The sequence below is a fragment of the Piliocolobus tephrosceles genome, chromosome 6 (assembly GCF_002776525.5).
Source record: "Piliocolobus tephrosceles isolate RC106 chromosome 6, ASM277652v3, whole genome shotgun sequence".
In the NCBI taxonomy this organism is placed as follows: Eukaryota; Metazoa; Chordata; class Mammalia; order Primates; family Cercopithecidae; genus Piliocolobus; species Piliocolobus tephrosceles.
Window position 1 is genome coordinate 145480696 of NC_045439.1, and position 15129 is coordinate 145495824.

General features: G+C 50.7%; 1 protein-coding gene across 3 annotated transcripts in view; it reads right to left on the reverse strand.

The window, feature by feature from the left end:
• Positions 1-815: 815 nt before the first annotated feature.
• Positions 816-15129, reverse strand: part of PKM (pyruvate kinase M1/2) — a 34678-nt gene continuing 20364 nt past the window's right edge. For 2 of the 3 annotated variants that reach the window (XM_023220682.2, XM_023220680.2), the window contains exons 4-11: positions 12392-12523; positions 11710-11896; positions 10726-10996; positions 9236-9386; positions 8838-8990; positions 4562-4728; positions 2253-2434; positions 816-1541 (exon numbers count right to left, since the gene is read on the reverse strand). In XM_023220682.2, coding sequence (XP_023076450.1) covers positions 1435-1541; positions 2253-2434; positions 4562-4728; positions 8838-8990; positions 9236-9386; positions 10726-10996; positions 11710-11896; positions 12392-12523 — 1350 coding nt within the window. In that variant the 3' untranslated portion in view covers positions 816-1434. Of the gene's footprint in view, positions 1542-2252; positions 2435-4561; positions 4729-5128; positions 5296-8837; positions 8991-9235; positions 9387-10725; positions 10997-11709; positions 11897-12391; positions 12524-15129 lie in introns of all 3 variants that reach the window. The other variant, XM_023220681.2, reaches the window with a different exon arrangement.

Genomic DNA, 15129 nt, shown 5'->3' on the forward strand with positions numbered 1-15129 from the left:
CCACCACGAGCCCGGGAGCCAGGATGCTCCCACGCACTCTTGCTGGAGTTAACATTGCAGTCTCTAAGGAAATGCACTTTTGGAGGAGTCTGCGAAGGGGCTGAAGGTGGACACAAATCAAAGGCAGGGAAGCGGAGGCACAGCTCAGTGTGTGACCATGAGCTGGGCTGAATTGAGCGGTGATAATGGGCCCACAGGTCCTATTCCCCAACTTGCCTGGCCTGCAGGCCCTTTCCTCTTCCATCCCCACTAGGTCACTTGGTCCTTCGGAGTGTGGTCAGGAGATGGAAAAGGCGCAGGCCAGATGTGGTTCCATTTCCAACTCTCCCCCCAACCCCTTGGCACTAAGGCATCATGGTGGGAGAGCACCAGCAACAGGAGTCACAAGGGGAGCCTAGGTCCACAACTGAGGACCTGGGAGCAGAACCCAGTCTCAGGTGTCCACAGCTGACTCTACAGCCTCCATAAGGGATATGCTATTGCAGGGAGACCAAAGTGGAAGAACCATGGCCAGGGCCACTTTGCAATTTGGATTTACCTACCAGAGTGGGAGGGAGGAGGCCTTGTCCCAGCTCTTTCCCATCTCTGGTTCACATAAGCCATTAACGTCTCCCCGCAGCACTGAAGGGGGCAACCTGTAACCCTAAGATAGTCAGCTACTGCTTTCCCAGCACCTCTGCACCAGGAGGCGGGCAGGATGGCAGGTGACACCACCATAGCTCCCACCGCAGGGCACGAGGCTGCAGCCATTCCCAGCCTACTCAGAGGGCAGGGTTCAACCACCTCCCCCTCCCCAGCAGAAAAGAGAAGAAACAGGTGCTTCAGCTGTTGTTTATTGACATTACAGGTAGGCTCTATAGCAACAGGCCTGGAGGCGGCGCTGCAGTAGTGGGGGAAAATGGAAGGTGGAGGGTGGAGTGTTTGCCGCAGGACAGCTGAGTGGAGGGCGGGGACAGGTGCGAACGGGGGAGGCCCAGGGGGCTGGGGAAGCAAGTAAGGGCCAGGGCCAGAGTCAGCTTCAATGGAACAGCCCCGTGCCCTAAGGCCCCTAACTCTCTAGCTGTTTCCTGACCCCAGGCCAGGGTTGGGAGTCCTCTGGGCATCCACTTTTTCTCAAGGAACTGGACAGAGTATACACAGGAAAGGAAGCTGTCACCCTCTTGCCATCTGGCTGCAGGGTCCTCCGGTCCAGCATTCCTCCTCTTCCCTTGATTGGGTGGGGCCACATGATGGGCAGCCAGGCTCTGGGCTATCCCACTAGAGCAGGCTGCAAACACAGCCATGTTTCAGCGAGGCACTAATCTTCTTCCCTGGTGTCCCAGCCCACCAGTGCCACATCACAGCCCAGAGTGAGTTCTACAAGCATTGCTGGCCTAATGGACGGGTTGGGGGAAGGGGGTGGGGCAGGGGCTGGAGGAGGGGCTCTCAGGTTCATCACGGCACAGGAACAACACGCATGGTGTTGGTGAAGCCGGAGCCAGGGCGCCATCCAGTCAGCACAATGACCACATCTCCCTTCTTGAAGAAGCCTCGGGCCTTGCCTGGAGGAAGAGAAGGGAGGCTGGTGAGTAAAAGCCAAGCCAGGCAGGTGTGCACCTGGGCAGCTGCCCCATACCTGAGCACTGAACTAGGCTGGCTGACCACTACTTCCTCACACCACAAGGTGGCACCAAACTCACAGCCCAGGCAAACAGGAGGGAGGCCCTGAAATGTCCTTATCAGTGAGATGGCAGGGTGGGCAGGGACCTTTGGACATCTTTCACTTCATCCTCCAGAGGGTGCAAAGCCTTGCCCAGGGTCAGAGCTAGCTGCTTCCTGTCACCCGGAGATACCCCACCTTACACAGGGACAATGGCCGCATCAGGACATAATCTGTGTATGCCACCCCACAGCACAGGAGCTGTAGCCAATTTTATTTAAAAAACAAAAACAAAACCCTCAGTAATGAGCAGATGCCAAAGAATGGACAATTTTGCTTTGAGTCCCAGACTAGAAGAGAAGAGGAACTGAACTGCTCAGCCCTACAACTCAAAGGACCCTTTTCTGTCCTGGGATCAGCTTAGGACTTCCGGGAATGACAGATTCAGAAAGAACATTCCCAATGAGGGAGAGGAACAGTCAGCTGGGCCTTTTGCCCCTCTAAGGTCCGCATGTTTCCCTTTCTATTCCCCAAACTTTCAGGGTCCCACAGAAGCCAATGCTCAAGCATCCCCAAACCCCTCTAGGCTCTAGCCCCTGCTCCAGCCACGTACCAACATTCATGGCAAAGTTCACCCGGAGGTCCACGTCCTCAGCCCAGGCCTCCTGGACTGGGTCCTTGCACAGCACAGGGAAGATGCCACGGTACAGGTGGGCCTGACGAGCTGTCTGGGGATTCCGGGTCACAGCAATGATGGGGGCACGTGGGCGGTATCTGGCCACCTGATGAGCAGACCTGAGATGGGATGGGGGACATACAGAAGAGACCATTACACAAGGCCCCAGGAAGTAACTCAGGGCGTTCAAACAGCTCATCCTCTCACCCAGCTCACTGACGGCTCTGGCCTCCTCAACATCTACTCCCCAAGACCCCTCCCAAGGCTAGGGCAGCCCCTCATCCTATATCCTCCATAGTATGCTAGGCTACCATCTGCCCTCTACCCCCATTCCACAGACCAAGGGCCCAGGATTATCTTGACCCAGCAAGGTCAGCCTCACCCACTTATCCCACACAGCCCATGGTTGGCAGAACCCCTCCTACACTCTGACACAGAGAGGCAGCCCTGGCCCAATGTCACCAGCACCCATTCCTCTCGCTGCCGGTGACAGCTACAAGCCAAGTAGCATGTGACTAGCACCTGACTCTTGACATCTGGAAAGAGCAGTAGCAGAGCTGACCAGCCCCCTGGGAATCAACATCAGGCTTCTCTACTTTTGTGCCCTCTCCCTGTCCCACATGGCCCCTGGCTCCTGAAACAGTCCAGCAACTGGGCTATAAAGGCCCAGAGTCAAATCTGAGTATCTAGGTAAGGCTTAGAAATCTAGGTGCTACTCAGCAGACAAGAACAGGAAATGGGAGTGTTGGTGCAGGAGCAGCTCTAACTGCCAAAGGTCCTTTGGAAGGCAGGGAACCCTTCTGAAGCCCCTCTGCCAGGTGCTTTCTTGAACACTGACACTGCACACTTGTAGCTGCAGCTGTGTCTCAGGAGCTGGGGAGGGGCAAGAGAAGGGAAGTTATGAGGACACTCAACAGGTGTCAGGGAAACTTAAGCCATATCATAGCAGAGAAGTCCCTGTACTTCACGCTTGGCCTATATGCAAGGCCTTCAGAGGGAAGCAACTGCTGAAGCTAGGACCAGCTGAGTGAAACCCCAGAAGACTAGAGCTTAAAATAGCCAAACAGCAAGAACTGGACCTTTTAAGAAAGGTCAACCCTATTGGTTGAAGCTTGAGTTCAGCCAAGAGTGGGAGGCTGGAGCCCTCTGCTGAGGGCATCTGCACAGAGCTTGTGTCCCGGTTCTCTGGGCTGCCCACGCCCACCTGCTGCTCTTCAGTGCGTGGGCACTGCCTGTTTGCTCCTCTCTTCCAGGAAACCCTCGCTGCCCTGTGGGCAGGGACAAGGAGCATAATCCCTAACTAGGAGAGTGAAGGACATTAACTCAGTGTCCTGGGCTAAGGAAGGGATCCCAAGTTGGAGGCTCAGCATAGGCCACACAGTCCTCAGCCTGGCTGCCTGGCCCCACAGAATGTCAGCCAAGATAGCGCAGCAACCTCTCCTGAGCTGGAAACCAATTTGTCTTTAGGGCTCGAAAACAGCAGGGACTAGTGCGCCAAATGGAGGCACAGTAAACAGCATGTAAATAAATTCATTTTCCCAACTGAAATTTTTAAAGAGCACATAGTAACTGGAATAAGCAAAAGTGGTTATCTTTTACTATTTTAGAGGACTAAATTTTTTTTTTTTTTTTTTTTGAGACGGAGTCTCACTCTGTCGCCCAGGCTGGAGTGCAGTGGCATGATCTCAGCTCACTGCAAGTTCCACCTCCTGGGTTCACACCATTCTCCTGCCTCAGCCTCCCGAGTAGCCGGGACTACAGGCGCCCGCCACCACGCCCGGTTAATTTTTTGTATTGTTAGTAGAGATGGGGTTTCACCGTGTTCGCCAGGATGGTCTCAATCTCCTGACCTCGTGATCCGCCCACCTCGGCCTCCCAAAGTGCTGGGATTACAGGCACGAGTCACTGCGCCGGGCCTACAGGAGTGAGCCACGGCGCCTGGCCACTACATTTTCAGTATCAAATAACCATTTGTAGTCAGCCTGTGCACTATTATGTAATAAATCTCCAGCATAAACTTGCTTTTGATCCAAATGTTCTGACATTCCTTATGTGTGCTGCCTAGAGTCCTTTGGGCCCAGGGAAGGGGCTGTGCTCAATCCTTCCCTGCAGGCCCAAGGTGGCAGGCAGAGGGGTCTTACCTTGGCTCAGTGCCACCCGAGCATTGGTCAATGCACTGCTCCCAGGACCCCCAAGGAGAGGTGCCACTGAGCGGGGCATCCCAGGGAGCTGCTGCCACCTCCTACCTGCCAGACTTGGTGAGGACGATTATGGCCCCACTGCAGCACTTGAAGGAGGCCTCCACGGCACCCACGGCGGTGGCTTCTGTGGGGTCGCTGGTAATGGGTGCCAGGCGGCGGAGTTCCTCAAATAATTGCAAGTGGTAGATGGCGGCCTCTGCCTCACGGGCAATCTAGGGGAGCAACATCCGTCCAGAGGGACGAGAGGGGGACAGAGCTTTGTCAGAGCTTTGTCACATAAGGAGAGGGAGGGGAAGAGTCACCCGGACAGCTGGTGAGGAACGTGTTCCTGGGGACAAAGGCCAAGAGTAGCCCAATCACTGGAGATGCTGAGCTGAGCCAATTTCAAGACCACAGAAACCAGTCCTTCACCAAGTGCCTGTGACATCTGCTGTGCCTACTGAGCCACAGGACCCTTTGGTCCTGCCCTGCCATGACCTCCCTGGCGGTGTTCCTACAGACGACAAGAGGCTCTGTGCCCAGGTGTCAGGTTGGGCCTGGCTGTCTTCCCCTAGAACAGCTGAAGCAAGAGGCTGGTTATCCTAACAGTGTTACCTGCCCTTAGGGCCCTACCTGCCAGACTCCGTCAGAACTATCAAAGCTGCTGCTAAACACTTATAAGAAGCCTCCACGCTGCCCATGGCCATGGCTTCCATGAGGTCTGTGGAGTGACTTGAGGCTCGCACAAGTTCTTCAAACAGCTTGCGGTGGAACATGGCTGCCTCAGCCTCACGAGCTATCTGTAAGGGTTAGGGGAAGGGGGGACAAGGAAGAGGGAAAGAGGAGGAAAAAAAACGAGACACAACACATGGGAAGACAGAATGGGGAATTAATCAGAGAGGAAGGTAACCTTAGGTTAATTGGCTAAATCTGTCCTTCAGGCAGATGCGGAGGTAGGGTGATGAAAGTCCAACTGCTTCAGGAGGTGCTGCCACTTCCCCTCCAATACAGGGGAAATTGGCTCTTCCGTTCTGGAAGGATTTGATTGGGGATGGAGGGAGACAATCTGGCAGTAGGCTCTAGCACTCTGGCATGAAAACATGCCCAGGCTGGGCCCACACCACTCCCTGGCAGAGGACTTGACCACGCTGCCTCACGATATAGCTTACAGAAAGAACAGGCCCTCCCTCCTCACATGGCTGTCTGGTTAGGCAGACTCCTGCCCAGCCTCCATGCATGCATGGAGTGAGCGCTCACTTGGCTTCAGGCACACGGATGCACTGGGCCTTTCCAATGGCCTGCCATGGAAACAGATTGAGCAGCGCTGGAAAGCTGGGATCCAAGCCAAAGCAAGGCAGCTCAACTGAGTTTGAAGCAGGAGAACAGAAAACTTGGGCTAACTTGTGAGAGACACACTGAACAGCCATGTGAAGAGACAGATGCCTGTGGAAGCATGCAGATATGTTTAATAAGACACTTGATTAAAATCTAATGATTAAAACAGTCATGAGAAAGCCACTGAGTTATTTACAGATCACTTGCTCAGATAAGACCAACAATCAGAAAGACAATGTAAGCTTTAGAGAATTATAATGCAATCACCAGCATCTAAGTAAATGATGGGTGAGGGAGGAATCAGTAATAGCCCCTCATGAATTTCACAGTAGAAGCACGTGTGGCATGATGTACTAGGTTAAAGGTATTCTTTTTGTCAGAATGGAATGCATGCAACCCAGGACAGGGAACAGGAACAGGAAACAGAGCCATACCTGCTACTGCTCTTAGTTATGCGTCATTAACTGCATCAGTTAGACACAGGAGAAAGCAATCAACAGTGAAGGGAAGGAACTGTTGGCCAGTGTTAACTGGTGACACAGAAAGGAAAGGTCTAGCCACCTGAAGGGGTAGCTACAGCCTGGCCCAGACCTGTAACTTATCTTCTGAGCACTGCCATGCAATCCAAGCCTTGCAGCTCTAAGGTATCTGTCTGTTCACAGGAAACACCAGGGTATGGAGGAAAGGACATGAAATTTAGAAGCTGAGCCTGATTCTTAGTCTCTGACCCCACTGACAGGCTCCAAATGGAGACCTGTTCTCATCTCCTGCTACACCTAAGATAGCATGATGTTGCAGGAGAGAAGACTGGCTTTGGAGTCAGCAGACCTAGATTCAAACCCAGGCTTTATTGGCCATATAACCCTCATCTATAAATGGAGGTAATGGGAGTTAGGAAGATTACATCCATATACACAGAGACTTATCAGACACTTAACAGTAAGAGCAATGAATATTTAATGCTAAGGCTATAATTAAACATATCTAATCCATTTTACAGATAAGGTCTTGAGAAGTTAAATGACTTGCCAAAAGACACATTCAAGTCTCCACGTTCTATGCAGTGATTTCATGGTTCAGTACATCTAAGTCAAGATCAGCCTCTGTACCACCTTTGAGGCCATGAAGTTACACAATTAAGTAAGGGAATTAGAGAGAGGGGACGTGTGGAGAGACCCAGAAAGGCAGCCACTTTAGTGGTGACTGGTTGAAGGTGCACTGTCTCCTGGGACACCTTCCTACCATGGGGCAATTGTGAGACTGTGCCAAGAGGATCTCAGCATCAGAACAGCAATCACATCGCACAAACGGTGAGGTGTCAGCCAGGCCCAGGCTACGTTAAGTGGGCCTGGGAGAGAAACCACTCTCTACTGATTTTTTTGTGTTTTTTTTTTTTTTTTTATGCTTGTTTGGTTTCTTTTTTGAGAGAGGGTGTCACTTTGTCACCTAGGCTGGTACCATCTTGGCTCACTGCAACCTCAACCTCCTTGGTTCAGTGATCCTCCTGCCCCAGCACCACCCCCTCTCCAAGTAGCTGGGACTACAGAAGTGTATCAACACGCCCAGCTAGCTAACTTTTGAAATTTAGTAGAGATAGGGTTTCGCCATGTTGCCTAGGCTGGTCTTCTGAGCTCAAGCGATCCGCCTACCTTGGCCTCTCAAAGTACTGAGATTACAGGTGTGAGCCACTGTCCCTGGCCTCTACCAATTTCAATATGGGGAAACCCACTAAGGATGCTGATGACAGCCCAGAAAATATCCTTAGTCAAGTATGAACTCAGTTCACTACTGAAAGAGCATTTAATAGAAATGACATCTCTTCTCTGAAAGCTGTTTAAGCCCAGTAATAACAGGACACATAGTGAAAAAGGAAAGGAAGATGCCCAGACAAGGTGGGTGTTTTAGTTGTTGTTGTTTTTTTTGGGGTGGCGGGGGGTGGCGTTTTAAACTTGGGGGCTTGGAGGGGCTGAGGTCAAAGGGCAGCGAGTCTTTCACTGGCTAGAAAGGGAATAGAATGGCTGAAGAAAAACCATATCTGGATAAAGTTGAAGTTCACTGAGCCTGACCTAAGACTACTGGGAGAAAGTTAATTTCCAGCACTCATTTTACCAAACCTATGTAACCCTGATCAGGGATCCCTAACTTAGCTCCAGAGCTGGAACAGACAGGGCAAAGGGACTGAGTCTCCAACCCTGAGCAGTGGCCAGGCACTCAACATGACAAGCTGGAAGAGCTTGAAGAATGAGCTCTCAGAGGAGAAAGAAGGGAAAGAGCCTCCACGACTCCTCCAGATGCTCAGTCCAGGGCCATCAGGGTCAGCCACCCTCCCTGCTGTCTCTATCTGTGGCCCTGCCACCAGTCACTCAATCTGACTTTTTGGTCTGGAGTAAGAGCAGCAGCTGTACCCCAATGGCACAGCAAAGCAAATCCTCCTATAGGCACCATGCAAGGCCAGCACAGGCAGCTCAGTGCAGGCAACAGACAGGTCCAGCTCAGTGCAGGTCCACAGGGGCTCCCTGGGGGAGCGCCTGTCTGTGGGATAGGGGGGTCGGGGGACTGAATTGGAAGCCAAAGGAAGAGGGCAGTTGGGAGCAGGAGCCCCTAGCCCTTTTCAGAATAGGGCAAAGGTACTCAAAACTACTGACTCCGAGGAAGAGGTACAAGACTTCCCTTCACTGCGGAAGTATCCCAGGACTTAAGCCATGGGAAGGATTCACCACCTTGAAGTCAGAAGTGAAATGAACTGTATGGTGTCCAATGAAGGAGGATGCCTCCAGAGCAGAAGGAAATGGAGGGGTGGGGGCGTGGGCAGGAATGAAGAACAGGAGAATAAAAAAAAAAAGCTACCTCCACCTCCACCCCCACCCTCTTGCTGCTGTAACTTGGAGGATAATGAACGGCTGTGCCTAAGAGGATGTAGAAACCTAAAAAGCTCTGCACCAGAGCTTGCATCCATCCCAGGCCCCCAGTCCAAAGCCCAGGGGATGGGGCAGGCCCCAGAACTCACCAGGTGCTGCATGCGCACAGCCTCCAGAGGATAGTCCCCTTTGGCTGTTTCTCCAGACAGCATGATGCAGTCGGCTCCATCCAGAACTGCATTGGCCACATCACTGCCTTCAGCCCGGGTGGGGCGGGGCTTCTTGATCATGCTCTCCAGCATCTGGGAGGGACAGAGCATTAGTGAGATGTGGCTTGGGCTGTTTTCAGAGACAAATGACAGCATGCTGATCCTCTGGATAGTGAGTAAGTGCACAGAGCATGGCTTTGTGTAGGTGCATGGGGGAAGGGGATTATCTGTGTGTTACATGGGACAATTCCATGGGAAGAAATCTGACAGCCTCCAGAGCTTTCCCATACAAACATGTGAGTGTGCCCAGGAGAATGTAGGGAAGGGTGGTCACATGCCTGAGTAGCACAGATGACAGGCTTCCCAGCTCGGTTGCACCGCCCAATCATCATCTTCTGAGCAAGGAAGACCTTCTCCGCAGGAATCTCAATGCCTAGATCACCACGAGCCACCATGATCCCATCACTGGCCTCCAGGATTTCATCAAACCTGATGGACAAAGTTGGGGGGAGAGAGGTTATACAGACAGGGGCCACAAGCATGCCGGCAGACAAGTTTCCCTGGGATTCCCTAACTTAGATGTCCTCGTACCAGGACAGACAACCATGATATCATCATGGATGCACACAGATGGCAAGGCAGTCCAGCTACTTTAGTCCCCCAGAGTGGGCCAACAATTCTGCCTGCTGGGCTTCAACACCAATATGGATGCTTCACTGACAGAAGAAAGGGGAGAGGGCAAATCCAAATGGGCTCATTCCCAAGGTCTCCTCTCCAAATCTCATGCATGTTAGGTGTCTCTCTAGGGCCTCCATTCTCCAATCAGCACTTCAAGACAGGGAACCCGAGGCCTGCTGACTGCTTCCACCACAAAGACCCATGGCCTTATCTAGTCAAGGACACTTGAGGACTGCCCTTTGAGGTGGCCCACTCCAACCTGCTGAAGGCAAGAGAATGTGGCTTTGCCTGGCCTAGGGCCAAGTTCAGCTTATCAGGATGGCAAAGGGGAGGGCCCCAAATTGCCTGGTACAGAGGATATCTACACAAAGCTAAGACAGTAAGGCCACTACAGTGGGTGCACAGGGGTGTTCCCCCACCCTCCCCAAACACACTCCTAATCCACAAGCGTAGGTCTAGCATCTTAGTAGTGCTGAGTTGTATTCCTAGCAGGATGCCAAAAATGGTGGCCATGCCCACTGTGCTCTACCTCACGAGCATTGTGGAGGGGGTAAGCTAAGTTGGGGCAATCTGAACCTGGAGAAGAACCACACATCTTACTCTGAGAGTGGAATGGACAATACCAGAGTTAGCATGATCACTGAACCAGCTGCATTCTAAGTGAAGACCAGGAGGCCATAAGTTTTAGCATGGACACCAGCCCCTGAAATTCTACATGGCTCCCCAGGAAGGGCCAAAAAGAGCCCCTTCTTAAGTGTCTGCTGTCATCTTTCCCCCTGGTCCCCGCATTCCAGCAAACACTGGTAGTGTTTCTGATCAGGAACAGGGCATCATGGACCCCGGTACTATGAGCAGTGACCCTGTTCTTTCAAATGTTGGTCCCCAGGCCCAGGGAACAATGTCAAGCTGCCAGCATCTCAATTACCTGGGAAGCTTTTTAAAAACAAAACAAACACACACACACACACACACACACACACACACACAATGCCTTCTACTCATACTAAGATATTCTGATTCAGCAGGTTTGGAACAGGTTTGGGAGTCTACATTCTGATGGGCTAGGGGGCTGGGAATCAGATATTCACAGGATGCACCATGCCCTTTAGAGAGCTGCGCTGGAACTGGAGCAGGGACAATGGGGACTTGCCTCCGAACCCCCTCATGATTCTCGATTTTGCTGATTATCTTGATGTTCTTTCCCTTCTCTCCCAGGACCTTCCTAACTTCATGGACATCAGCTGCCTTGCGGATGAACGACGCAAACACCATATCGACATCCTGCTCGACCCCAAACTTCAGATCCTGGATGTCCTTTTCCGACACAGCAGGCAAGTCCACAGCAGCCCCAGGAAGGTTCACACCCTTCTTGCTGCCCAAGGAGCCACCATTTTCCACCTCCGTCACCAGGAAGTCAGCACCTGTGTTTTGAAAAGGGGTAAGTAGGGGAGGCAGAGCACCGAGGGCACAGCTCAACAGGAAGCAGGTACCTTTCCCCCAAGTACAGTGAGCTGGGAAGTGGTGCATTATGGGTGCTGGAGCTGTTTTACCAGAGTTGAAACCCTACTACAACTAACTGTGTAATCCTAGGCAAGCCATTTAACCTCTCTGTACCTCACTTTCCTCACCCAAAAGGAGAATTAAGATTGTTTTGACTTTGGGAGGCCGAGGCAGGCAGATCACCTGAGGTCAGGAGTTTGAGACCAGCCTGGCGAAACCCCGTCTCTACTAAAAACACAAAAAAATTAGCCAGGCGTGGTGGCGGGTGCCTGTAAACCCAGCTACACGGGAGGCTGAGGTAGGAGAATCGGTAGAACCCTGGGGGCAGAGGTTGCAGTGAACCAAGATCGTGCCACTGCACTCCAGCCTGGGCAACAGAGTGGGACTCTATCTCAAAAAAATATATGTGTGTGTGTGTGTGTGTGTACGTTCCTATGTTCTCCGGAACCAGAAGAATGTAACTATGCTGGATTAAAGCCTGTCTTTGAGGATAAATGAGTTATAAAAGGGATTCCTGAGAACACACAGACTCAATCTCACTGCCAGGCAACCAACCTTCCCATCTTCCTTGTGTCAAGGAACTTTAGAGACAAAAGATGGTTTTAGACAATTGGATTCCAGCTCCCATACATACCTTTCTGCTTCACCTGAAGAGAAATAAGCCCATCATCCACGTAGATCTTGCTGCCCACTTCTACCACCTTGCAGATGTTCTTGTAGTCCAGCCATAGGATGTTCTCGTCACACTTTTCCATGTAGGCGTTATCCAGCGTGATTTTGAGAGTGGCTCCCTTCTTCAGCTCCACCTCTGCAGTGCCGCTCTAGGGAGTAAGCAAGAGAGTAAGCAAGAGTCCAAACTGGAGACACCAGTAGCAGTATCACCTCAGAAGCAATGGAAAAGCTCTCTCCTCCAGGGAACAATGCTCAAGTCACTGCTAAAAATAATACAGTTTTTTGCTCTTATTCTCTAACTCAGTACACTTCACAGAAATAATCTAAGAAAACAGAATATAATGTTTCAGTTATGCTACTTAATGATGGGGAAAAAGATATAAAGAGATGGTTTCCCAAGTTAGAAAGCCTAAAGTTTAGGTTTTTAGGGTAAAAAAAGGTTCCTCTGTGGTACCATTTCCTAGCAAAGTTAAATCAAATCAACATTGTTTACAGTGATGAATAAATCCTCATTTGTAGACCTCGACTCCTCTGCAGTCCTTCCTAGTGCTGGGATGAAACACGGCATCTCAGCGCTCTGGAGGACATGTCTCTGGGGCGTACTGCCTACTGAGTCTTTCTCTCGCTCTCCACAGAATACTCACCCCCTTGATGAGCCCAGTTCGGATCTCAGGTCCCTTAGTGTCCAGAGCCACAGCAACGGGCCGGTAGAGGATGGGATCAGAAGCAAAGCTTTCTGTGGCTGTGCGCACATTCTTGATGGTCTCCGCGTGGTACTGGGGAAAAAGAAGGAAGATGACAAGCATGCTCCCACACTAGGATCCAGCTCAATTTCCCTGCCCAGGAACCAAAGCTGATCACTCAGGAAAGGCCTGTGGATGTCTTAGAGCTCTATCTCCATCCTCAGAACGATCCATGCACTGAGAACTCCTCTACCTGCTTAATCCGATCTCCTCAGCCTCCACCCACTTCTACTACAGCACTAATTCACCCTAAGGGCAAGTCTTTGAAACGTTGGTGGCAAATTTCAGAATACTGCCACCAAGGCTGGGCACGGTGGCTCACGCCTGTAATCCCAGCACTTTGGGAGGCCGAGGCAGGCAGATCACGAGGTCAGGAGATCGAGACCATCCTGGCTAACATGGTGAAACCCTGTCTCTACTAAAAAATGCAAAAAATTAGCTGGGCATGGTGGTAGGTGCCTGTAGTCTCAGCTACTCAGGAGGTTGAGGCTGGAAAATGGCGTGAACCCGGGAGGCAGAGCTTGTAGTGAGCCGAGATCGCACCACTGCACTCCAGCCTGGGCGACAGAGCAAGACTCCGTCTCAAAAAAAAAAAAAAAAGAATATTGCCACCAAAACCCATTAAGGTATGGGTGCAAACATGTCTCATCATAAAAGCAGCTGTGTCCCCAGGGCTATTCTTTTTTCCCTAAGACTCATCAAATACCCTCAGCAAACAAAGCTGATAAATAGGGCAAAAAGCCTAGAACTTGTGTTTGGATAAGGCTGATCTGGCAATCAATGTCACATTTTGATATATGTGGTAATGCTGAGAACTTTTCCTCTATTGATTCCAACTACAACGCAAACTTGAAGTTATTGACTTAAGCTAACGGTGGCCCAAGCTAAACAAGCTAAGGTCACACAGACCTGATTTTCTCAATCACTTTTTTTTTTTTTGAGATAGTCTCACTGTGCCGCCCAGGCTGGAGTGCAATGGCACTATCTCGGCTCACTGCAAGCTCTGCCTCCCAGGTTCACACCATTCTCCTGCCTCAGTATGGGACTGCAGGCGCCCAAGAGCAGGCCTGGCTAATTTTTTGGATTTTTAGTAGGGACTGGGTTTCATCATGTTAGCCAGGATGGTCTCGATCTCCTGACCTCGTGATCCGCCCACCTTGGCCTCCCAAAAGCGCTGGGATTACAGGGGTGAGCCACTGCGCCCGGCCTCAATCACTTTCTAGATTCTGACTGGAGAGGGGGAATGGTGGTCATATGTCTTTCTCTAAATGAACTGCCCTTTATTATTCCTTGCTTGCAACAAATCTGTGCTTCAATCTTTTTTCTTAAGCTTTTCTTCCTTTCCATTTACCATTTTGTTTGTTTAAAAGAGGGACTCAGGCTAAGCACAGTGGCTCATGCCTGTAAACCAAACACTTTGGGAGGCTAAGGTGGGAGGATAGCTTGGGCCCAGGAGTTTGAGATGAGCCTGGGCAACATGGCAAAACCCCATCTCTACAAAAAACACAAAAATTAACTGTGCATGATGGTGCGTGCATGGGGTCCCAGCTACTTGTGAGGCTGAGGTAGGAGGATCACTTATGTCTAGGAGGTCAAGGCTACAGGGAGCCATGATCATACCACTGCACTCTGGCCTGGATACCCTACTATCCAAAGCAACACCCTATCTCAAGAAAAAAAGATTTAAAAAAAAAAAAGACGCAGAGCCGAGATGTCAAAAGAGCTCTAAGACAGCGTGATCAATATGACATTGCTGATAACAAGGGCACCTAATTCAGCACTTTCTGGGCCTTGTCCTTTAACCACCACTGTCCAGGAAAGCGGCACCTGCAAGTAAGCCTGCCTGTTATTCACAGGATGCTGGAGGGAGCTGGAACCAGAGCTTAGCCTCTAAAGACAATGTTGCCTGAAGCCTGTATCTGAAAATCTTCAGCTTCTTATTCAGGCATACTCCCTAATGAGGGACCCTTGGCTTGTTTGTTTTTTATAGGGTTCCTTATAAATTATGACATTTTCTTGCTTACTGGCTTGTAATAGAAATAGAACAAAATAGAATCAAATAGAGGCTGGGCACGTTGGCTCACGCCTGTAATCCCAACACTTCGGGAGGCCGAGGCGGGTGGATCACGACATCAAGAAGAGATCGAGACCATACAGGCCAATATGGTGAAACCCCATCTTGACTTAAAATACAAAAATTAGCTGGGAATGGTGGCGCACACCTGCAGACCCAGCTACTCGGGAGGCTGAGGCAAGAGAACCACTTGAACCTAGGAGGCAGAAGTTGCAGTGAGCCAAGATCGTGCCACTGCACTCCAGCCTGGGCAACAGAGTGAGATTCTGTCTCTAAAAAAAATAAAAGAATAGAATAGAAATAGTTATTTTCTTTTAAGGGAATATGGTACCTTTCCTTCAGAGTTGATGTGAGCAGTAAAAGAATACATTAAGTATTAGGACAAAGTACATGGCAATTATTTAATAAATGTTACCTATTATTATCATCTTATAATGGTAAGACTCAGGTGGACTGAGTTCCACCACAGCTGTGGCTTTGTTGGGATGTTATCATGTGGTAAAGAGTTCCACCCACCAATGCTGTCCTGCAAAAGGCTCTATATTTAGCTACATTTAGGTTGTTT